The 23,360-nt window shown below is 51.8% G+C and overlaps 1 protein-coding gene across 3 annotated transcripts in view; it reads left to right on the forward strand.

Annotated features, from left to right (window-relative positions):
• LOC136024093 (acid-sensing ion channel 2) overlaps positions 1-10,919 on the forward strand; it is a 447,495-nt gene extending 436,576 nt beyond the window's left edge. For 2 of the 3 annotated variants that reach the window (XM_065699175.1, XM_065699177.1), the window contains exons 4-10: positions 2,275-2,425; positions 3,071-3,127; positions 3,659-3,812; positions 4,363-4,454; positions 5,767-5,846; positions 10,021-10,089; positions 10,278-10,919. In XM_065699175.1, coding sequence (XP_065555247.1) covers positions 2,275-2,425; positions 3,071-3,127; positions 3,659-3,812; positions 4,363-4,454; positions 5,767-5,846; positions 10,021-10,089; positions 10,278-10,379 — 705 coding nt within the window. In that variant the 3' untranslated portion in view covers positions 10,380-10,919. The remainder of the gene's footprint in view (positions 1-2,274; positions 2,426-3,070; positions 3,128-3,658; positions 3,813-4,362; positions 4,455-5,766; positions 5,847-10,020; positions 10,090-10,277) is intronic. The other variant, XR_010616741.1, reaches the window with a different exon arrangement.
• Positions 10,920-23,360: the final 12,441 nt, after the last annotated feature.

A 23,360-nucleotide genomic window follows, 5' to 3' on the forward strand; every position in this document is an offset into this window, starting at 1 on the left:
ACACCAGATGGGGATGTGCTGCATGGCCAGGATTTTCACTGGGGAAATTTCCTTCTAAAAGGAGAAATTGGAGCTTCCCTGGAGTCACTTTTCCATCCCAGATTCCCTCTCAGATGTGCCGAGCTGTTCTCCAAAGCAGGGAAAGCCTTTATACTGAGAGCAAAACAAAACCCGAACTCCACCGGTGTTAAATGTGCCAAGAAGCTTTTTCTGCTCATTAGTGTCAGTGATTGCAGGAAGCAGAGGGAGAGCAAAATCTTGGCCTGTGGCAGGGGGGATGTGCTGCACCTATTCCTGCATGGTGAAGGAGCCAAAGAGAAGTGAGTTACACTTGTACACTCGTGTGTGTGCGGGTGTGTGCATGGGGTTGTGTGTGTAGCAAAGCAGGCTGTTCGAGTTTAAACCCATCACCCATTGTCCTGTTGCTGCAGTCCCTGATGAAGAGTCCCTCTCCAGCATCCTTGTAGCCCCCTTCAGACACTGGAAGCTGCTCTGAGGTCTCCACGCTTTTGGAGAGACGCAAACCAGCTTTGCTTTGTGCTATGGGGTAGTCGGTGCTTGTGGTCCTGGCTACAAACCAGGCCGCAACTCTGTTAATGAAGTCGCATTGATTAGAGTTTTAATTAATCATTCAGCCCATGCACCTCGTGTGGACACGGTGCCAGCTCACAAGCACTGTGGCTCCAACCCAACGCTGGCTGAGTAAAGGAGTGGGTAAGATAAAATATCTGATCCTGAATCCATCGTTTTCGGATCCCGTCACCTTCATTGAGGCCAGAATTTAAAGGGCTTAAGAGATTTGTGTGTAGCTGTGCTTGAAAGAAAGCTGATACCATCTGAGACCACAATTATTTATTCTCCTTTATCATACAACAGGCAACATATGGGCTCCTTTCTCCACCGCGGATGACTAAGTGATGGCATCTGGTACTCTATTATATTGCAAGTGTAAAGCAAACGAGAAAAGATCCCCTTCAAACAGCACTTTGCTATTGTCAGGAAAGCACTCTTGAGATTTTCATTCCAAGGTGCTGCTTTGCTGGCTCTCAAACCCCTCCCATTCAGAGCCTGTTTCTGGATGCTGAGATTGCTGGCAACCAGGTTTTTTTCCCTTGATGCTTTGTCTGGTCCCTACAGATGGGATCCCTCCATCACCTGCTGCGTCTTCACACCCCATGTAGGTACGTCTGCTCTTCAGATTGGAGCTGCTGAGCACTGAGATCGGTGCATGTCACCCTGAGCAGCTGAATAGCTCCAGCCACTGCTGGTTTTCAAAGCAGCTTGAGCAGCAGTGTGGATTGGGGCAGATTTGGGGAATGCCAATGCTCATGTCCCTCAGGGAGCAGCCTGGGCACCCTTAGGTGATGCTGGCTCCCGCATGTATAGCATCCTAGGGCTTTGCCGTGCAGAAAAGTTCTTCTTAGAGAAGGGATTACTTGTCCAGCCCCACAGGGCAGGGTCACGCTCTGAAGCCTGGGGTCTTCCCCAGACTCTCCTTTAGCTTCCAGGTTTCATGCCCCTCCAAGGCAGACTGTTCCCATACCCAACTGTTCTCACCACAAGCCGTGGTCATTCCGACAGCTCATCTTTCTCTTCCTGGCTGCAATTTAAGCCCATTATGAGGTTTTAGTGACTGAATGGTTCATAAGAGGAAGCCTCACACTAGACCATGTTGCCCAAGGCTCTGCCCAACCTGGCCTCGAACACTGCCAGAGATGGAGCATTTACCACTTCTCTGGGCACCCTCACAGGGAAGAACTTCTGCCTTATCTCCAACCTGAACATCCCCTGTTTCAGTTTGAACCCATCACCCCTTGTCCTGTCACTACAGTCCCTGATGAAGAGCCCCTCTCCAGCATCCTTGTAGCCCCCTTCAGACACTGGAAGGCTGCTCTGAGGTCTCCACGCAGCTTTCTCCAGACTGAACAGCCCCAGTGTTCTCAGCCTGGCTCCATACAGGAGCTGCTCCAGCCCCTGAGCATCCTCGTGGCCTCCTCTGAACTTGCTCCAACAGCTCCATATCCTCCATATCTTGAGGACACCAGAGCTGTACACAATGCTGCAAGCGGGGTCTCACAAGAACCAAGGGGCAGGATCACCTCCTCTCTGCTGCTCATGCTCCTTTAGATGCAGTCCAGGATACAGCTGGTTTCTGGGCATCAGTCAAATTGTGCTCCGGGGGCCTCTCTGTGGCAAGAGGAGGGAGATGCTGTGCCCCATCCTCGCTGCTGGTCCCCCGTGTCCCCTGACATCCCGCTCCTCCCTCTCTTGCAGCTGACGTACCTGCCTCCGCCGTGGGGTGAATGCCGCTCGTCAGATATGGGCTTAGACTTCTTTCCCGTTTACAGCATCACAGCCTGCAGGATCGACTGCGAGACCCGCTACATTGTGGAAAACTGCAACTGCAGAATGGTTCACATGCCAGGTCAGTGTGCGGGGGCAAGGGATGGAGGAGCAGGGACCTCTCCCTTCCCCCAGCCCATGTCGTTCAGTGTTAACAAGCTGGAAGGGGAGCATGGGTTAAAGGATGCTTCCCTATAGAAAGATGCTAATAGCCATTGCAGAATGCCTTGAAATAGGGGCAAGATGTGGCAGAGGGTCATTTGATTTGCCCTGTTTAGCCCCACTTAACACCTGTGGGTGTGATTTCCAGCAGCCCCCTCCTCTGTTTGCAAGAAAAGGTCCCTGCAGCATCAGATAGAATCATAGACTGGATTGGGTTGGAAAGGACCTGAAGATCATCCAGCTCCAACCCCTGCCACGGGCAGGGACCCCTTCCACTGGAGCAGCTTGCTCCAAGCCCCTGTGTCCAACCTGGCCTTGAGCACTGCCAGGGATGGGGCAGCCACAGCTTCTCTGGGCACCCTGTGCCAGCGCCTCAGCACCCTCACAGGGAAGAGCTTCTGCCTTATATCCAACCTGAACTTCCCCTCTTTAAGTTACCTCTGCCGCCCATCCCCAACCTGGGTTCCCTTTGCTAAAGGGAGGTCCTTGTGGTCCCCAAGGAGAGCCCAGTGGTCCCCAGCAGCAGTGGCTGATGCCCACTGATGAATGTGTCCTTCCCATGCAGGGGATGCTCCCTTCTGTACCCCGGAGCAGTACAAGGAATGCGCAGAGCCTGCGCTTGGTGAGTACCAAGAGATGTCCCTGGGTACCGCTGGTGTCCCTACCTGGGGGGACTTCTAGCAGCCCGTGTCCTCGTGGTGGCAGGACTGGGGTAATCTAGAGCAGCTGATGGGTTTGCATGAGACTCATCTCTTTGGGAAGGGCTGGGTGCACCTTGGGATAAAGTTTCTTCTGGTCGTACATGGGGCATGGGCTCCACCAGCACAGAAACCCTGGGGATAATGGGCACCCCGGGATATGTTGGAGGGGAGCATCTCTGGGTCTGGGTTTGGGATGGAGGAACCCATTCTAGGTCTGGGTTGAGGAGGCTCAATCACCACATGTTCCCTGAGCACGTGCTGGTAACAGAGTGTAGCCTCCAGCAAAAGGCATCTCTCAGACAGTGGGGATGGCCATGCAATGAGGTGGGAGAGAACTGGCCAGGAATGGGTTTCCCGCAGCTCCTTGGGCCCTCTCTGGGTGCACAACCTCTGCTCCCTCGGCTGCTGTATGTCGCTGGCTCCACGAGATGTAACTCTGTGATCTCCTCCAGGTTTACTTGCTGAAAAGGACAGCAATTACTGCATCTGCAGGACACCCTGTAACCTGACCAGATACAACAAAGAGCTCTCCATGGTCAAGATCCCCAGCAAGACCTCGGCCAAGTACCTGGAGAAGAAGTTCAACAAGTCAGAAAAATACATCTCGTGAGTGTTTGAGAACACAGATCTCCTTTGCTTTGATGGGGGACAGTGTCTGTAAAGGCCCTTTGGCTGTTTAAACCAGCCTGTGCTAAGTTATGTCCTTCAGGGAGTGTTAGGGCAAAACGGTTGAAGAGACGATGTGTAAGTTGCTTTCTTCTCAGTTGATGTGTTTCCAGACAACTGGATGCTCCTTCCCTGGCCTTGTCATCACGAGCTGGTTTGGCCCTTTCCCAGCCCTGGCCACAGTATTGTGGAGGCAGCAAGAGTTATTCCATATGAAGCATCCCTTAGACTCTTGCTGTTACCAAATTGAGATCCAGAGCTCAGATCCTGAGAGATCCTGAGGAATCATTTTCCATCTTCTGCTAAGGCTGCCAGAGTCCTAATGGTGCCCTATGGTCTTGGTCTCCAAGAGGACCAAGTGTCTGTGGGTTGTTGAGGACCCCATGAAAAGAACAGTCAGGACAGAGAGGGGAATAAAGCCCCCAATTCCTGTTTCTTACCTCAAAGCACACGAGGCCGCTGGTGCTGATGCTGTTTCCTCTTTCTACAGAGAGAATATTCTTGTGCTGGACATATTTTTTGAAGCACTCAACTATGAGACAATTGAGCAGAAGAAAGCCTATGAAGTGGCAGCCTTACTTGGTAAGAGGAGATCAGGGGTGCAATGTGGAGTCTGTGTGAGCCTTTGTTGGAGTCCGTGTGTGGTTAAGGGATGGACAGAGTGTGCATAGTGTAGGTGCATTGCCTTGAAAACCACAGCAAGGTCCAGATAATTTCCTGGCCAGTTTCCAACCCCATCTCTTCTTTTCCTTCCAACACCAAGCCATCCCAGGAACGTCCCAGGGACTAGAGCTAGTCCATGTGTCACCTATGACAGTTTAACATGAGCTGCTCCATCTCTACTTGCTACCAAGGCCCTATTGTTTGGGGCTGAGCAGGTGATGGATGCTCGCTGTGGTGCCCCCATGCTGGAAGTGCAATGTGTGGAGGGGGACAGCTCTTCTATCATTTACTCATCACCTCTTAGATGCTCCAAATCCATCCTCCTTTCCAGCCCTTGTGCACATGCCATGGGTTCCCCAGGAGTGCTACAGTGAGGAAGAGGAGGCTGGTAATGAAGCCTCTTTAACACAAAGCTCCCTATTTGCATGATTTTGCATGAGCCTTGTTCCCAGGGCACTGCAGGCTTTGGGCAGAGTCTCATCTCCCCCCAGTCCTCAGCCCGTTTTGAACCAGCACTTTGCCCCCAAGCACCTTCTTGGGTGCTTGAGTCCTCTTTCTTCTCCCTCTGTCTTGTGGATACCCACAGCAAAGGCCCCATCACTCCTCCACCCATGGGTGCCTTTGCTCTGGGGAGCATCACGGTCAAACCACAGGTGTTCTGCAGCAGAATCCATGAGATTTATCTTCCCTAAGCGCAGCATCTCACGTCAGCAGTTCCCTTCCCAGCAGACTCCTGGAAGTCTCTTCTCCCCATGGTGCCTCCTTCACAGCCCTTCCCCAGCCCTGGGGCACTGCAGCAGAGGCAGCTTAGTGATGCTCCCCTACAAAGCAGCACATCTCCCTTAACTCTCTTTGGCAGGTTTGGGTTTTTTCTCAGCTCCCAGGGATGTTACCTGATTCTGCTCCAGCATCTTCTTCCTTCCCCCACGCAGTCTGGGAATTGGGATGCCTGGGATGGAGCCTGCTATCTCACTCTCACAGATGGCTTCCTCAGGTGCCACTGTGTGGCATCACACCCCCATTAGGCTTCCAGCTGATGGCCTCATTAGCAGGAAAACTACTTTGGTGGCAGGCAGCATCCTTCCCAGGATGCTTGGAAGTGTTTCTGGGGTCATTTCCCCACTCTTTGGGGACAGCGGCTCCCAGGACAGCTGGACTGTGGTTGCATGGATGCCTTGAAGAGCTTCCACCCCAGCAGTAAAACCCATCCACATGTTGTTCTCTCTCCTAGGTGACATTGGAGGCCAGATGGGGCTCTTTATCGGTGCTAGCATCCTCACTATACTAGAGCTCTTCGATTATATATATGAGGTAAGACCTTCCTTATTCCTCTGGCAGGGTGTGGGTTTGCCAGCCTTGACACCAGGCTGGGGTGGTCATGGACCAGGACTCTCCATGCCCAATATGTGAATATTAAGTTCAATTAATGGTACTATATAATTAATGCACTACAATTGTGCTGTGTAGTCAGTCATGACTATGGGATGTGATGGGGAGATCCCTGCCTCAGGAGGGGCTCTCCGTGGAGAGGCTGGCATGCAGCCACGGTTCACGTGGACCCTGCCTCTGCTGATGAGATTTGCTTCTTGCTTGGGCTAATGAAGCACCACCTTCATGTGGTTGTGCTGCTCCCCCCTCCCCGAAGCGTGTACTGCCTGGGGTGCTGGCTGGGACCTGCTGCTGCACCCTCCTGACCCCATTCCCAATGGGACTTCTCCCAGCAGCATGTTATCATCTGCTCCTTAACACACCTTTAATCAATGCTCGAGTCCCAGTCCAACCATCAGGCAGGAGGAGCAGCACATCCAGACCTTGTACCAGCGTCAGGGGGTGGAGGAAGCCCAGTCCCTAATATCTGCTGCCTGCGGCTCTGGAGCAAAGAGCTTTCTAGGGAGCACCAAGAAGAGCTCAGGCATGGCCATGTGGCTCCATAGTGGCTGAGAGCATCTGCTCCAGAGGAAAGTGCAACCCTCCAATCCCCATTAATGGGAATTAATGCAATAAGCACTCCAGAGGGGATGTTGTTTTCCGGCAGCATCCCTCCTCCTGCCCCCAGCAGCAGAGTTAGGACTCTTGTATATTTTGAATGTCTTTTGCCTAAGCAAGTCCCCCAGCACAGCTTGCTTAGCATCTCCCAGGGGATTTTGGCTTTCCTATGCCACGGTGCCAACCCAGGCCTCAGTGGTGCTGTGCTGTCATAGGCCCCCTGTGGGCATCACCCCTCCAGCATCCTCTGCCATTGCCCCTGCAAGCGCAGACACAGATTGCAGCTGCTCTCTGCACCCTCCTGCCATTTGGACTCATTTCTTCACCTAAATGGGCCCCAGTCCAAAATAACCCTTTCTGGAGCATCCTCCCCACTGATTTCCCTTCCCAGGCTTCATTGCAGATGGCTTCATGTTGGGGGTCAGGCTCATGATTCTGTTTATGAAAGGGGAAACTGAGGCAGGGAGACAGCCAGCAGCTGGGTTTGAGCTGCTGAGGAGCACCTGGTTTGCACCGAGGGGACCCCAGGGACCCAAGCACAGGCGCATGTGTCCTGTTTTATAGCAGCGAAGAATGAGTTTATGGCTTGGAATAGTTTCAAAGAGGATGCAAACACCTATGGAGACGGGTCATTCCCAGCAAGTTTGGCTCATCCCAGCCCAAGGCCTTTTCCCTTGTCCCTGGGAAAGTGCCTTCTGCTAATTCAGCCCCTCTACTCATTGCTGTCATTGTGAGTTCAGTGCAGTGGCTTTGCACCCCAGCACCCACATACGCAACGTCTCAGACCTACATAGCCCTTTCTCAGCCCCATATTGCGATGGGACCAGGATCCCATGGGATGTTGCAGTCAGGGGTCTTTGATGGCTGTTGCATCCAGGCCAGATGGGTACACAGGGATGTTGAGCACTCACAGTCTCTGCTCCAAGCTTCATGTTATTAAAGTTGGGATGCTGGCTTTTCGTTCTAAGCCCGTCACAGTTTAAGTCCCCATCAGAGCCCCCCTCCGGGCAGCTCTTAGCACTTGGTGGCATTATTCTGCAATAAAATATATTGGAAATTACAAGCATAAAGCTCATAATGGCTTCGGAGTGCAAACAAAACCTGTACCTGGGTTTAGATCTCAGCCTGAATGCACACAGTATTTCATTAAAGTCACCTATTCCTGCCTTTCTTGGGGTTCCTTCATAAGAAGATAATAAGACACCTCACAAAGCTTGGATTTTTTCTTCCCTGTTTTACTCCTTTGTTTGACATTTGCTTATAAAGCTTGGCAAACAGTTTCCTGTTGGTGTTTTTCTTCTCTTCTTTCGGGGCAAAAATGGCTTAGGAGAGGAGCCTGTCCCCTTGGAGACGCTCCCTGTGCACACCTGAGGATGCACCAACAGGTTCACCCAGCTATGTCCTACACGGGGCATCTTCATGGTCACCCGTATTTAACCCACACCAGACAGGGATAAAATGTCTTAAATGATGCATAATCCACATGGTTGAACTAATCTGCTCAAGGTTACCTCAAGGCATGGTTCCGTGCACCTAAAACTCATTGAGTTTTCAGTCAAAGCCTTTGTAAACCCTGAGATGGTCAGCAAAGGGACATCCTTTTCATGTGGCTTAGCCAAAAGCAGATGAAATATTGACCTTTGAGGTGTTGTTTTGCATTGTTCACTCACCTCAGTCCTCCTCTTGTTCCTGCTCCATGACAGAGTCGTGCTCCTGGGCTTATTGGGTTCCCCGATCCCCACCACACATCTCTGCATCTCATGCACCCAGCACCCACCTCACTTCCCTGGGAACTGACCCCATTTTTCACATTTTTAGCTTTCTTCTTTTCTTTTTTCTTTTCCTCCAGTGGCAGTTTTTCAGGAAAACACTCACTTTTCAACCTTTCTGGGATTTCCCTTGGAAATACATTCTTCAGCAGTTGCCAGGGAAATAACATGGCTGTGAAGGGAAACAGCACTCCCAGCGCTGACATTTCTCAATAGACTCCTAAATACATTTAAAAACTAGAGGTTTGGGTTGCTTTTTTTCCATGTGAAGAATTCCAGTTTGACCCATGGGATGGTTTACTTGGAAAGATTGTCTCCTTCTCCATACCCTTGGGGGGGTTCAGAGGGTTGCCATCAGCGGAGTAGTTGGAGGCCTGTAGACAGTGGCATTCCCCAGGGATCAATACTGGGTCCAGTCTTATTCAACTTGGTTATCAGCGACCTGGATGAAGGGCTGGAATGGTCCCACAGCAAGTTTGTGATGACACAAAGCTGGGGGCAGTGGCTGATACGGGTCTACGAGGATGCTGGAGAGGGACTCTTCATCAGGGAGTGTAGTGATAGGACAAGGGGTGATGGGTTCAAACTGAAACAGGGGAAGTTCAGGCTGGACCTAAGGAATAAGTTCTTTACTATGAGGGTGCTGAGGTGCTGGCACAGGGTGCCCAGAGAAGTGGTAAAGCTCCATCCCTGTCAGCGTTCAAGGCCAGGTTGGACACAGCCTTGGGTGACACGGTTTAGTGCGAGGCGTCCCTGCCCATGGCAGGGAGTTGGAACTGGATGATCTTTGGTCCTTTGCAACCCAAATCGTTGTGTGATTCTATGATACACTTCAAGGCTGTGCTGCCATTCAGCGCGTCCTTGATATGCTGGAGAGTTGGGCAGGGAGAAACCTGATGAGGTTCAACAAGGACAAGTGCAGGGTCCTGCCCCTGGGGAGGAACAGTGCCAAGTACAAGCACAGGTTGGGGGTGACCTACTAGAGAGCAGTTCAGCTGAGAAGGACCTGGGAGCATTGGTGGATGAGGAGTTGATACAAGGGACAGGAGTACCCTGGGGAGTGTGGCAGCAGCTCAAGGGAGGTGGTTCCTCCCCTCTACTTGACCCTGGTGAGGCCACATCTGGAGCCCTGTGTCCAGTCCTGGGCTCCTCAGGACAACTAACACAAGAGAGATGGTCCAGCTGGAGAGGGTCCAGCAGGGCCACAAGGATGCTCAGGGATCTGGAGCATCTTATGAGGAGAGATTGAAGGAGTTGGGCCTGTTTAGCCTACAGAAGAGCAGACAGAGGGGATCCCATCCATGCAGATCAGTGTCTCGAAGGAGGTACCAGGAGGATGATGCCAGACTCTTTCCAGTGGTGCCCAGCAAGAGGACAAGGAGCAGTGGCCATAAACTAAACCACAACAAGTTCCACCTCCATGAGGAAGAACTTCTTCCATTGAGGGGGCAGAGCCCTGGCACAGGCTGCCCAGAGGGGCTGTGGAGTCTCCCTTTCAGGAGACACTGAAACCCACCATGGACACGTTCCTGTGTGACCTGCTCTGGGTGGCCTTGCCTTGGCAGGGCTTGGACTGGATGATCTCCAGAGGTCCCTTCAACCCTAATGGTCCTGTGAATCCCAGTACATCCCCTGGGCCCTTTGGGTGAGGCTGGTGGATGCCCATGTGGGCACTCTTTGGATGTCTTGCCTGTTCCTCCCCACCTTAACCCAAGCTCCCTCTTTTGCAGCTGATCAAGGAGAAATTATTAGACCTACTTGGAAAAGAGGAAGAGGAAGGGAGCCATGATGAAAACGTGGTAAGGAGCCCCATTGGGAGACAAGAGGCAGAAGCCACTCGATACGGATGCAGTGTTCGGCCACTGATTGAGTTATTCCCAAAGGATTGATGCCATGGCTCGGCTACAGAAAAGAGAGAGCGGTTGGGGAGGGCCAGGGAGCATGCGGAGGCTCTGGGATAACCCTGTCCCCCGCTCTCCATCCGCAGAGCACTTGTGACCCCATGCCAAACCATTCGGAATCCATCAGCCACACTGTGACCGTGCCACTGCAGGCCACCCTGGGAACGCTGGAGGAGATTGCCTGCTGACACCACCCGACCGCTCCACAGTGCCAACACCTAAGGAAGGGAAAACTGCACAGGGAAGCAGGGACCGAGCTCAGGTTTGCCACGGGGGAAAAAAAAACTAAAAACATAGTGACAAAAATAGAGTAAAAAATTTAAAAAAAAGGAAGAAAATCGCTATGCATTAAACCAATAAATATATATATTATATATATACACTCTGCCAAAACCAAGCGAGAGGCGCCTTGGACTTGAATTGTGTTGTCCTTTCCTTTGGGGGGGTTGTCTTCAAGATGTGAAGGCAGCAGCTCATTTTCGAACTGTACAAAACAAAGAGAGCACGACCAACCCCAGCCCTGCCATGTCACAAACTGCCACGTGTATAAAGCACTTGCATGCCAGTTCTTTTTACGGCACTATATTCCTATCTGTCTTTATAAGCTCTGTTCCTCTTTACAGTCTCTGATTTTCACTACAAGAAGGAACTCGCGGGCCCAGCCATCCCCTGAAATCACCATTACTAACGTCGTAGGCTGAATTAGAATAAAGAAACAAAAAGTCGCAGCTCTCGGATTCTTCTTACGTTCTTGTCCTTCGTGTCAGTCTGTGATGAATCTTAAGCTAAGCCGGGTCCCCCCGAGGCCGGGCCACCTCAACGCTACCAGTCACCCCAAGGTGAGCATCCCTGGAGAGGGGACGGACCGGGTGGCTCTTGGTGGATCGTCCCCCCCCCGGCTGCTGGGTCGTGCTCCTCCATCTGCAGTGCCTGGATAGTCCGTGTGCGGCGGGTGGGCACGGGGTGGGGGGGTGGAGGGGGTGGTGTCTTTCTTTCTCTCTTTTTCTTTTCTTTATTTCTTTCTTTTTAATATTTTTAATTTTTTTTTAAGATTTTTTTTTTTTTCACTTTTTATGTTGGATTTTGTGCTTTCTCCTCGTTCTCATGACTGATATTAAAGCTGGTCTTGTGGAAATGGCCGGGCTGTGTCATTCCTGCCTTGCCCCCCCCACTACCCCTTGCCTTTCCCCCCTCAAAACCCACCCCAAGCTGGAGGCCCCAGTGCAGCCTCAGCACAGGTTATTGGGCAGACCAGGACAAGACACCCTTCACCCCCCATTATCCCTTCCACCGCATCTTCACAGACATCCCAACGGGATGGGCATGATGCTGTGCTCAGCCTCTGGTGCTCACCTGCATCCCTATCTGCTCTGTGATAAGGGTCCAGCGCTGATGTTGTGCATTGAGGTCATCTCTTAGAGCCTCATTTGTTAGCACCCATGAGTTTAAATAGAACTGGGTCAAAATGATGCTGCTTTACCCCAGTAAGGAGAGAAGGCAAATTTCCTGCTGGTCCTGTAGATCCTGTAGGAATGGGAGGAGGATGTGATGAGGGGCGTTGTTTGTATCTCTGGTAGCTCATGGCTGGGGGTTGCTGAATAGCCAATGACCTCCACCAGTGCGGTGTCCACAAGGAGAAACACAGCTGGATTCTGAAAAGCTGTTCTGGGAGAGCTGATGGAGTCCCAGGCTTTGGGAGGGCATTAACCCAAATCATGCCCCCCCCATCACACGCCACCAAACCTAAGCCCAACAAAGGGCCTTGGAGCGATGCTCCCACATCTGCCACTGCGGCTGCCCAAAATGACCTGTGTGAAGCAGCACATTGGCAGGGCAGCCACAGCAGTGGGCTCTTTCCATGTGTCCTTCCCTGGATGGAGCTGCAGTCCATCCCAAGCTCAGGCTCCCAAGCAATGCCCATGGTTTTCCCAAGCCCACAGGACATGATTCTTGGCTTTTCCTCCAGCAGCTGGGTTGGGGTCTTCTCTGGCTGCTGCAGAGCTGGTCCCTGTAAGGAACAGTAAGGTTTGGGACTGAGCACACCCCAGAAACCTTCACCAAGCAGGGAGGCAGAGAGAGTCCTTTAAGACATCCAGGAGCAGCAGACAGGTTCCAACCCAATCCTCTCCAGGCTGGTAGAGAAGTGCTTAGAGGATGATGTGTGCTCAGATGTGTGCCCTTTGAAGGGTTAAGAGTGACAGTGACTCCAAGATTCAATTCCATGCATATAAATTTCTCCAATTGGTAGTTTATTAAATCTCCATTAAAAGATTTTGGTAGAGTCATTAGGAAAGTGGATGACGTTGGACTCCACGGGGATGCGCAGAGGTACTGTGAAGAGCTTTGCTAATACCACCTATAGAGGAAAGCCACTTGAGCAGGGAGGGCAGGGCTTGGCATGAGGATGGCATCGTTGATTGCTCCTGAAGAGCCCATACTCCAAATGCCTTGCTGAAGAGCTCATTTTGTGTTGCCAGGTTGGATTATCTCCTGAGACCTGGATGCTGGCCATATGTTCATTATCCATGGGATGCCCAGGAGCTCATCGGCAGCCTGGCTGCAGAGCTATGGAGCTGCCAAGCTCTGTCTCCCCTTGCCAAACCCCTGGTCCCTGTATTCCCTTTTGGACCAGCGGAGGGAATTGGTGCCAGGCCTGGCTCAAGGTGATGCACTGCAACATCTGCAGGCTCTTGGCCATGCCCGTGACACTGGTTGAACCAGTCAGCTCCTCATGCAGACTGGTCCTTCTATCCCTTATGCTCATTAGTGGCTGGAAGGGAGCTGGCCTTTTATCCATGGTGGACTTCTGTACTGTATTTGTGCTTGAAGGAGCAGGAGTGTCTCTACATCTGGGTTGGAGTCTTAAGGGTGAACTTGGCACTTTACAAGATCCAGCTCCTACACACAAAATGATGGTGTGGGCATTGAGAGAGGATGGGGAATGGGCAGTGAGGTGCTGCTGACAGTGCCCATCCCTAGCAGATAATCTGGTACCATTTGGCAGCTAACAGTGGAGGAGATCTGCCACCAAACTGGGCAGATTTAGAAAGCTCTGATCCTGGCCTACTTTGCTAATCTCGTGGGGCAGACCTTTATTAAAGGACGTATTTGAATACTGAGCCTGTGTATCAACCCTGAACAGCCCCATAGGCACCTTTGAGATCACCACCAAACTGTCACATCAACACGCTGGGACAGCAGCAGTGTAAGGGGTGGGTTGAGGGACAGACGCTGCCCCACACTGAGAGAAACCGACCCACAAACCAGCCTCTCTGAGGCTTGCAGAGCTCTTGGCTGCCTTGTGTCCTTTAGCCCTGTGAATCCAACATACCACAACCCCATGATGGAGATGCCACCCCACATCCAGAGCTGGGGGCTGCCCTGCTTTCAGGAGGCTGCTGTGACTGAAAACACACGGCTATGGCTTGGTGCTGACGTGGTGCTCTGCAGCGCCGGCTGCTTGAGCAGGAGGCCAGCAGGAGGTGGAATAAGATGAACTTCAGCCATGGTGTCTCTGTGTAAGGTGGGGCACGCTGGGGCACTCGCAGTGGGTTTGGCAGCTTCAACACTGGTTGGTTTATGCTTGCCCAGAAGGTCTCCTCCATTCAGCCTGGAGAAGAGAAGCTTCATGGAGACCTCAGAGCAGCTTCCAGTGTCTGAAGGGAGCTACAAGCATGCTGGAGAGGGACTCTTCATCAGGGACTGTAGTGATAGGACAAGAGGTGATGGGTTCAAACTGAAACAGAGGAAGTTCAGGTTGGACATAAGGAACAAGTTCTCTACTCTGAGGGTGCTGAGGTGCTGGCACAGGGTGCCCAGAGAAGCTGTGGCTGCCCCATCCCTGGCAGTGCTCAAGGCCAGGTTGGACACAGGGGCTTGGAGCAAGCTGCTCCAGTGGAAGGGGTCCCTGCCCATGGCAGGGGCTGGAGCTGGATGAGCTGTAAGGCCCTTTCCTGGGATTCTTTGATTCTGTTACTTCCAACTCCTACGATGGGATCTGCCCCTGAGCTGGGGTTTCTCCAGCAGTGATGCTGATGGGCCACACTGCCCAGTTTGTGTAAGCCCACAGCTTGAAGACCCCTGATGCTGAGCCCATGGAAGCAGCACTGATTGGAAACACCTCAGGTCTCAGCCTGTCAGCACAGGACCTGATTTAAGAACCCTCTTCCCTTCAGCTGCTTACCTTCCCCTGCCTGAAGAACCTGTATATGGGGAACAGAGGGGATGGGTGGTGGGAGAAAGGGGGCTGGAGGAATCAGAACACATGGTCAGTACAATACTGCCCAAATTTAAAAGCCTCACATTGCCTTAAGGCAGGACATATCCCTGTGGGCCACAGTTACCCCACTGCCACCCTCCCTCCTGTGCAATGTGAAGCCCGGTTCCGGAAGCAGCTCTGGGGAGGGATGCTGTGCATCACAAAGGCTTCATCTGAGAGCTGCAAGGGCGGCCGTGGGGCTTGGCGAGCTGCCTGCAGCAAGATGAAAGTTCAATTCATTCGGTTTAACAAAGGGAAGGTGAAGAGGTGACTCCATCAGCCCATAAATTTCTCAGCGGAGAGATTTCTAATACAGGGTTCTTCAATCTGGCAGACAAATGGGGAGGACAGGGGGGAGCTAAATGCATCCAAATGAAAGAGCCTGTATGTGACCATGGAGGATCCCTCAGCTCCTGAAGTCTTTAAATCAAGATATCCAAGAGATGTGCTCCCAGAGCAGATCCCCATCTCTGCAGCAGTCTCTGGGATGACTTATGGGGAAGACCTTGCCAATGGTGGTAAAGGTCTTAGAAGTGAAGACCTCAAAACTTTCCTTTTCTGTTTGTTGGTGTCTGAGTTCAGCCAAACCCTCAGCAAGCTGGACTTGTACCCAGTTCTCCCACTGTTAGACATCCACAAGCCTGTGTCTTCCCAAGGAATTCACAACAGGAGCTTGGACAGGGGAGACTGAGATGAGCTCTTAGGCAGAAGCTCTTCCCTGTGAGGGTGCTGAGGCGCTGGCACAGGGTGCCCAGAGAAGCTGTGGCTGCCCCATCCCTGGCAGTGCTCAAGGCCAGGTTGGACACAGGGGCTTGGAGCAAGCTGCTCCAGTGGAAGGGGTCCCTGCCCGTGGAACTGGATGAGCTTTAAGCTCCCTTCCAACCCAAACCAGCCTGGGATTCTATGATACGAGAGGTCTTTGCGCTAGAGTTTTTCCTCCACTGCGGGTTGTTTCTCAGTTTGATGTCTTTGACAGTCAGCCTCGGAGCTGTGGTTTAAAGCAAAGGCCGTATTTCAATCACTCATCACACTGTGTGACCTCCAAGATGCACAGGGAACAACCACCACTGGGTACAAAGTGTTGCTCTGTTGAGGATCAAGCATGTTGGTTGATGAGAGGCGATGCACGTCGTGTTGACTCTGGCTGTCTTATCCATCACGTGCAAAGCCAAATTCATACTGGAATAAAGGGAACATTAAACCACATCCTGGGAGCGGCCAAGGACACACCTGCCAGCTCTCTGCACTAACACAAGCTCAGCTTTATGGAGCTGTTGTGTTCAATGGCATCTCAACGGCAGCAGGGAGGAAGGCAGCATGAGGTGATGCTGGGCTGAGCCTCAAGGCAGGTGCTGCTGCAGGAGCCCACATGGAATGGGATAAGCAGTCAATGCACATCAACCAACAGCTCTCATCTTGGCTGTAGAGCAGGGTTTGAAGCTGCTCTCCCCATCCTCCTCCTATCTTACAGATCAGTTTGTCCCATTTTTACCTGCTCTTCTCCTGCTTGAATGCCCAGTCCACCATGCACCCACGGTGCTGCGAAATGAAACAGCTGGTTCATTCCTATGGTTCTCCTTAGCAGACAGCAGAGATTCACATCCTGCTGCTTCCCTGCTTGTGGCCCTGGGTAACAAGCCTTGTACAACCACTCCTGGTGCCACCACACTCGTAGGAGCTGCAGAGCCCAGGTCTAAGAGAAAAGTCCCATCCTTGGGTTTCAAAAGCTCTTTGCAACCCTCTGCTCTCATCCATGTGGCTACGGATGTCTTACAGCCATCCACAGCCACGAAATCCCCTTGTACAGATGTCAAACTCACCTTCAAGGTGACAAAAACGTAAGGCTTGACTTCCCAGGCTGTGAAATGTTTTGTTTCACAGTCACTGGGGGAAAAAGCCAAACCAAACCAAACCAAACCTAACCCCTTCGTTTCACCTCCTGATCCTCTCACCAATCTCCTGATGCTGTCACCCACCTCCTGATGCTCTCACCTTCACCTTGATGCTCTTTCCCACCTGCATCCTGATCCTCTCACCTGCCTTCTGATGCTCTTGACCTCCTGATGCTCCCACACCCCCTTTCCTGGCATCCCAGTGATGAAGCATTCACGTCTTGGAGCTGTGAATCAAGTGAGGTGGGAGAAACTTCATAGATTCATAGATTGTGGAATGGTTTGGGTTGGAAGGGACCTTAAACTCATCCATTTCCAACCCCCTACCATGGGCAGGGATGCCTCACACTAGGTTATGTATCCCAAGGCTCTGCCCAACCTGAACACTGCCAGGTATGGGGTAGCTGCAGGTTCTCTGAGCATCCTGTTCCAGCGCCTCAGCACCCTCACAGTAAAGAACTTCTTCCTTAGATCTAACCTGAACTTCTCCTGTTTCAGTTTGAACCCATCACCCTTTGTCCTGCCACTACAGAATCTTCATGAGAGGGTGCATCATCCCATGAGGGCTTAGACCCTTTGGAGCTGTGATCCCCAGGCAGGAACTCATCAACCCTTTCTGGAAGCTATTCAACCGTTGGGTGTTTCTCCATGCTCACCCTTGCTCTGCATCCCCAGAGCAACACCCAGCAACAAACCCCACCACACCACGAGGTTGCCTTTAACAACCACGAGCATCTTCTCTGAAAGGAAGGAGAAGACCCAAACGCGGTGCTGCTTTCTCTTCCCGTTCCTCCCACCGCCAGAGTGAGCAAGGTGACATCCACTTCACAGTTTCCAACGCTCGGGAGGAAGCCTGGGAACATGCAAAGAAAACTGTGATTCTCACACAAATCCTCTGCTCCCTCCCACGAGGAGCTGGTGACACTCAGGGTGCGCTCACAGGGCTTGGCAGCGCGGTCCCACCAGCTTAAAGCCCATGGCATGGCGTGCTGGAGGATGTTCTCCTACCCAGTAACCAGCCTCCTCCTGGCTCTTGTCCTCATGCCCACCAAGCTCTGCCAGAAGATGCGCTGTGCCTGGATGGAGTGGTGAAGAAGCCAGGCTGTTTCATGATGCGTGCAATAGAAAATCATAACTTTGACCCCATCTCCAAACGCCTTAGGAGAGCTTCTTGTTCAACCCCTTTCCCTGCTCATTCATCACCCCTGTCAGCTTCCAAAGGACGAGCTGGTTCCAAGAAGATTTGGCAGTTGCTTCTCAGACGTGATTCAGGTTCTGCATGAGTACCCCTGGCTGAGTACAAGTGGGGAAACCGAGTTGGCGGCTCTGCTGGGATGCAGATAAGCTCAGCCCAAGCAGCAGTGGGGCTGGTGAACCATGCACATGGCTCCGAGCTCTTCCCAGCACTTGCTGCCTTCTGGAAGCGTTGTCTTAGGAGGCGGTGGATGAACACACATCGCTGGAGGTAAAGGGGACTGGAGAGGGATAATGGGCAGGAAGCCATAAGAAATCAGGCTTCTTTCATGCCATTGCATCTCAGCAGCCCTGTGACACTGCAGAGCTGGGGCTGCAGGGCTGCAGCATCACGACCCTGGCAGCTGATTACACCTTTTCCTTTACAAATCAACTTGACCCAGCTCCAAAGAGTCACAAGAAAATGAAGTGACGTTCAAGTGCATTCCCTCAAGCCCCCTCCTTTAACGTGTTGGCATTGGCTTCATTCCTGGGTTCAGAGACCATGTGGCAGCTCTGCCACTTCCTCAGCAGTGGGAGAGACCTTCAAATTTTCATGAAATTTTCTTTTTTTTTCATATTTTCATTATTGAAAGCAGCCCCGAGGGGAAGGACTTGGGGGTGTTGGGTGAGGAAAAGCTCCCCATGACCCAGCTTTAGTGTGCGCTGCCCAGAACCACCCCCTTACCACCCCACCACCCCCCCCCATGTTCTGGGCTGCACCCCCAGAGCGTGAGCAACTCTCTGGGAAGACCCCCCCCTGCAGCCCTGATCCAGCCCTGGGACAGCAGCACAAAAGGGACGTGGAGCTGCTGGAGCGAGTGCAGAGGAGTCCATGGGGATGCTGCAAGGGCTGGAGCAGCTCTGCTCTGGAGCCAGGCTGAGAGAGCTGGGCTGGGGCAGCCTGGAGAAGAGAAGGCTCCTGAAGGGGAGACCTGAGAGCAGCTCCAGTGCCTGAAGGGGCTGCAGGAAACCTGGAGAGGGGCTTGGGACAAGGGCCTGTAGGGACAGGCCAAGGGGAATGGCTTTAACCTGGTTGGACAGAGGGGCTTGGAGCATGCTGCTCCAGTGGAAGGTGTCCCTGACTGTGGCAGGGGGTTGGATCATCACCCCCAGCCTGCTGAGCAAGCTCAGAGAAGAGCCGTACTCAAGGATTTGCCAAGCAGAAAGGGCAGGTCTAAGCACTTGACAAACAATTTGCTGCAAATTAGCCCCATGCTGGCTTGGAGTCCAATAAAAGGCAACAGGAACATGAAAGAGATGGCAGAGTTCATCCCCACCCCTCTAGGACTGCCTGTTTATTGCTATGCTATATCTACACTGTGCAAGACGCTTCTCATTCAGTCTGCAGAGCTGTCTGAGGAAGGGGACCAAGGCTGTGCTGGAGAGACTGGATTCTCCCACCTGGTGAAGGTCCTCTATGTCTGTGCTGCCCCTATACAGTGCTTCTGCAGATTCCTATCTCAGATGCTGCGTCTTCTCTGGAAATCCCAGCTTTTCCCTGAAAAACAACATTCCTGATTATTTATTAATAGTTGCTCCAGCTGGGAATGTCTGTGGGCACCAGCCTCCTGCTGCCTGGGCTTAGGAAAACTGTTCCTGGGTAAGTTTTGGTTCTAAGAGCATGGGGATTTAGGTATGTTTTCTGGTTCCGCTTCTTCCTGAGCTGATTCCACCACCCTGTTGTTATTGAAGCATCTTATCTGTTGGGTGTTTCATGGAAGAGCAGAGAATGAAGGCTCCCATCCAACATCTCTCCTTTCCCATTAGAATCAGGAGAAATAACTCCAGGTGTCCACATGTTCCATCCTCCTATCTGAGACTGCACCCCACGATGTGTCCTGTCTCTGATGTACTTTGTGAAGATGGTGTTCCTGCTGCTGGGATGCTGCTGCAGCTCCCTGTGGCACTGGGAGGAGTAGGAATAACAGACAAATAAACACTGGAAAAGCACCTGATCCTCTTGGGATCAACAACTGATGGAGATGTGCAGTTCAGCTGATGGAATGGGTATAAAAGCAAAGCAGGTCACTGCTGTTGGCTTGATAAGGGAACATGACAAAGCTGTTACGTCTCCCAACCTTCCCCTTCAAGCTGACAGGTCTTGGAAAATTACAAAGCACATGCACACGTGTGTGTCTGTCACATCCTTCCCTCTGGCATTCGTGTGCAAGCAAGAGCTCGAAATAGCAAAGTGGTGACACTGGACCATTTTGCAGGATGCCCAAGTGCCAGCTCTGAGCGCCAGCACTGCTGTCACACCATGCCTGGCTCAAAACACACACGGGAATGGTGGGACAACACTGGTGGCATGCTCAGGCTCCCGATTCCTTGTGGATTCTCCCTTCTCTGATTCACAGCAGCACCAGAAGCATTTTTCTGGGTGCATCCAAGCAAAATGGGTTCTGGTTTGGAGTCTCCTTTCCAAAGCCATCCCATTTGTGGTGTTTGTCATTGTGCAGTAGAAGGGAAGGAGCCTCAATCACAGCTTTTCCCTCCTTCTTTCTTCCATTCCAAGGAGCTGAGTTCAAACGAAAGCGCTATGATTTTATCTTGGTTCATGCACCCAATAATACAAACCTTAGCTCCACATAAAATGCCTCTTGGAGGTGAACCACTTCCCTTGCAGTTTGGCAAGTCCAACCATTGCAACTGCCCCCTTATTGACTTTGCAGCTTCGATCCAACCTTTCTCAAGAGGAACCCCTTCAAACTGAGCATCTTCTTTTCATCAGAGAAGCTTTGTCCTGCAGCTACAACAGAAACTTGGGGATGGTTTTATCCAGCTCCTGCCACCAGATCCAGCTTTCTGGATCTGCAATCATCTGCTTTTCAAACACTGTTAGAGGTTGTTCAGGAGACACAAACTCTCTCTGCACATCCCACAGCCAGCTCGTCTACAGGAAGCTGATTTTTTCCTCCTCCTGTTCATTTTAATTGCTGAAATTTACTTCTCATATGGTTTTCCTTGTAAAAAATCTGAATTCATTTTGATCCCAATCGTACCCATCAAGTCAAATTCAGCTCCTCTCTCATCTTTTTAATCTCTTCCTCTGTTGCTTTCTCTCCTGCTCCAGTAACATCAAAGAGCCTTTTCCTTGTCACTGCCGCGCTCACACTTCCTCTTGGCGTGTCACTTGTATTAATGTCTGCTTTCAGAGGTGTTCTCGTCTCGGTGTCGGGAAGTATTAACTCCAGACATCAGAAGCAAGCTGCTCAGCGCTGGGCTGACAGGCGGCTGCAGTCTCCTCGGGATGCTCAGTGTGCATCCCAGGTTTTCCCTGGTGAGGGTTTTCCATGCTGTGTACTTGCTTCCAGAGGGACCAGGCACTCTGGAATGTTGCTGTCTGTGTATTAGAGAGCCAAAGAGACAAGTGGGAGAGCTGAGCAAGGGAGAGGAGCTGGTCCAAGTGCTTGCAGCATCCAAAACCAAAGGTCGAAATGCTCACAGCATCCAAAACCAAAGGTCCGAATGAGTGAAGATCCAGCTGGCTTTCCAGCATGGGGATGGGCTTGTGGATAAAGACACCAGTGAAGAGGAATGTTGGGTGAAACACTGGCACAGGCTGCTCAGAGAGGGGGTAGATGCCCCATCCCTGGCAGTGCTCAAGGCCAGGTTGGAGGGAGCTTGGGGCAAGCTGCTCCAGTGGAAGGTGTCCCTGCCTGTGGCAGGGGTTGGAGCTGGATGAGCTTTAAGGTCCTTTCCAAACCAAACCATTCCATGACTCTATCCATGGATGTACTCATGGCTGTGCACACACCAGCTGTGAGCAAAGCCAGTACACACAGCCCCGGTCCGTGCCCAAGCATCCTGGTCAGCAAATCCATGTTTCCTGGCGCAGATCCTAGAAGTCCCGCTGGGAGGACCCCACACCAATGACACGTGGTGGTGAAGTCACACCAGCAAAGCTGGGGTGGGCAGCACTTGGGCTCAGAGCAGCGTGTGGTGGTCAGTGCTTGCACAGATGATAGGTTGCAGGCAGGAGGGTGGCACTTGCCCACATCCATCCGGGTTGTCTCACCCACATTCAGACAATGTTCTGCCAGGTCCTGACACTTTGCTGGCACAAGTGTGGCTGCACCTGAGTTTACAGCCACCAAGCTCCCTCCAGGGTCACTTCTCTAATGACACAAAGCCATGTTCCTACCATTAAAGTGCTGTTATTGGAGTGTTAACGTCACAGGCAGCAGCTCCAGCACATGCAACGCCCCATAACCATGGTGTTTACTCACCCATTAATGAAATAAATGGATACTGTGAATTAGAAATGGCCACTTGTCCCATCAAAGCCTATCAATTTCCATATCATTCCTCCCTAAGGACAGTCTCTGATTGCTTCCTGAATGATCCCAGCTCTTCTCTTCACAGCTTTGCCTCCCGGGCCCATGGAGGTGAAAAATGCATCCCTGTGCTCACTCAGATTAACTTGTATTCAGATCTCTTCATATCCCAGTGTATTCCTAGGCTGCCTTCAGGCTGGTGGTGGTTGCAGGTGGCTGAAGGTGATGCTTTTAACCCAGGGTCTCAGCACTCTGAGTGGAGATGGGACCTTCATTGCACCTAACTCCTGTTGTCTGGAAGTGCAGCCTCCAGGCTGAGAGTCACTGAGGCATTTCCCACCAGTGGAAGTAAGGACACCTCTAAGAGAAAGTTCATCCTCTGCTCTGTCTGCAGTGGGAAGTGCTTCAGCATAGAAGGTTTTAATCTTTTCCCAAGATTTAGAAATAGGTCTGTGATGATTCAGTCTTTGCTGGGCTCAAATTGGCCCATTTTGTGGCCACATGCGTGGGGAGGTAGCTGACAACCAAGACACCAGCTGATGGCACTGGACCTCTCAGAGGGAGTCCAAGGAAGCGTGTTACACAAGAAGAGGTTAAAGACACATCTACAGCCACTGAAGACGGAACAAGATCAAGCAGTTGGCAGAACCAACGCGAAGGGGTGCCATCAAATCTATAGAAGAGATGAGTGTGAGCACATCACCCCAGTGGCTACAAGTGCTGAGTGCTGCAGATGAGCTGCTTCAATGAGCCATTGCAACCTCACCCCAGCTGAGCTCATTCTAAAGGAGCCTGTCCCAGCTCTGTCACTGACCTTAATGAATTATCCACACTCTATGCTCTGCTTTTCCAATAGGGAGCTGCTTCTCCCATTCCCACTCAGAGGAGCTTTTGGAATGTGACAGCTTTTGCTCATAATCTCAGTGCTAAGTGTGCACCTGCAGCTACTTTTTGACCTGAGTTTTCAAGGCTACACCTGAGACACCTTGAGGAGAGCAAAAGTGACAGGTTCCTCACGCCAGGAGTCTTCGTAGGGATGAAACTAGGGATGAGCAGCTTCCACAGCAAATATTCATGGAGCTATCATCTGCTGGAATATCTTCCATCACACATCAGCACTGCAAGGGCAACATCCCCACTGGAAGAAGGGTCATTGTCATCTCCACTTCTTGAGCACTTGCTCAGGGTCACCCAACTACACAGACCAAGGTGGAGAGAAACCCATTTCTTCCCTACCAGCTTCTAGCATGCACCAAGCTCCTCTATCTCATCGGATGCTCTGAGGACCAGTGGTATCACTGGTCCTCAGAGCATGGTTATCACTCCCAATAATCACAAACTGTGAAGTACATTTCCATGGTCCATTCAACATGCACCTCCCTCCAGAGACCGCCAGCAAGGAGGTCATTTAGAAACAGTTTGACTCATCGTTTTAGTAGACAGAATGTCCTTGTTACGTGTTATTTTGGACAGAAAGAGCAGAAGCCTAATCGCAGCCCATGGGAA

The sequence above is a fragment of the Lathamus discolor genome, chromosome 20 (genome assembly GCF_037157495.1).
Source record: "Lathamus discolor isolate bLatDis1 chromosome 20, bLatDis1.hap1, whole genome shotgun sequence".
Taxonomy (NCBI): domain Eukaryota; kingdom Metazoa; phylum Chordata; class Aves; order Psittaciformes; family Psittacidae; genus Lathamus; species Lathamus discolor.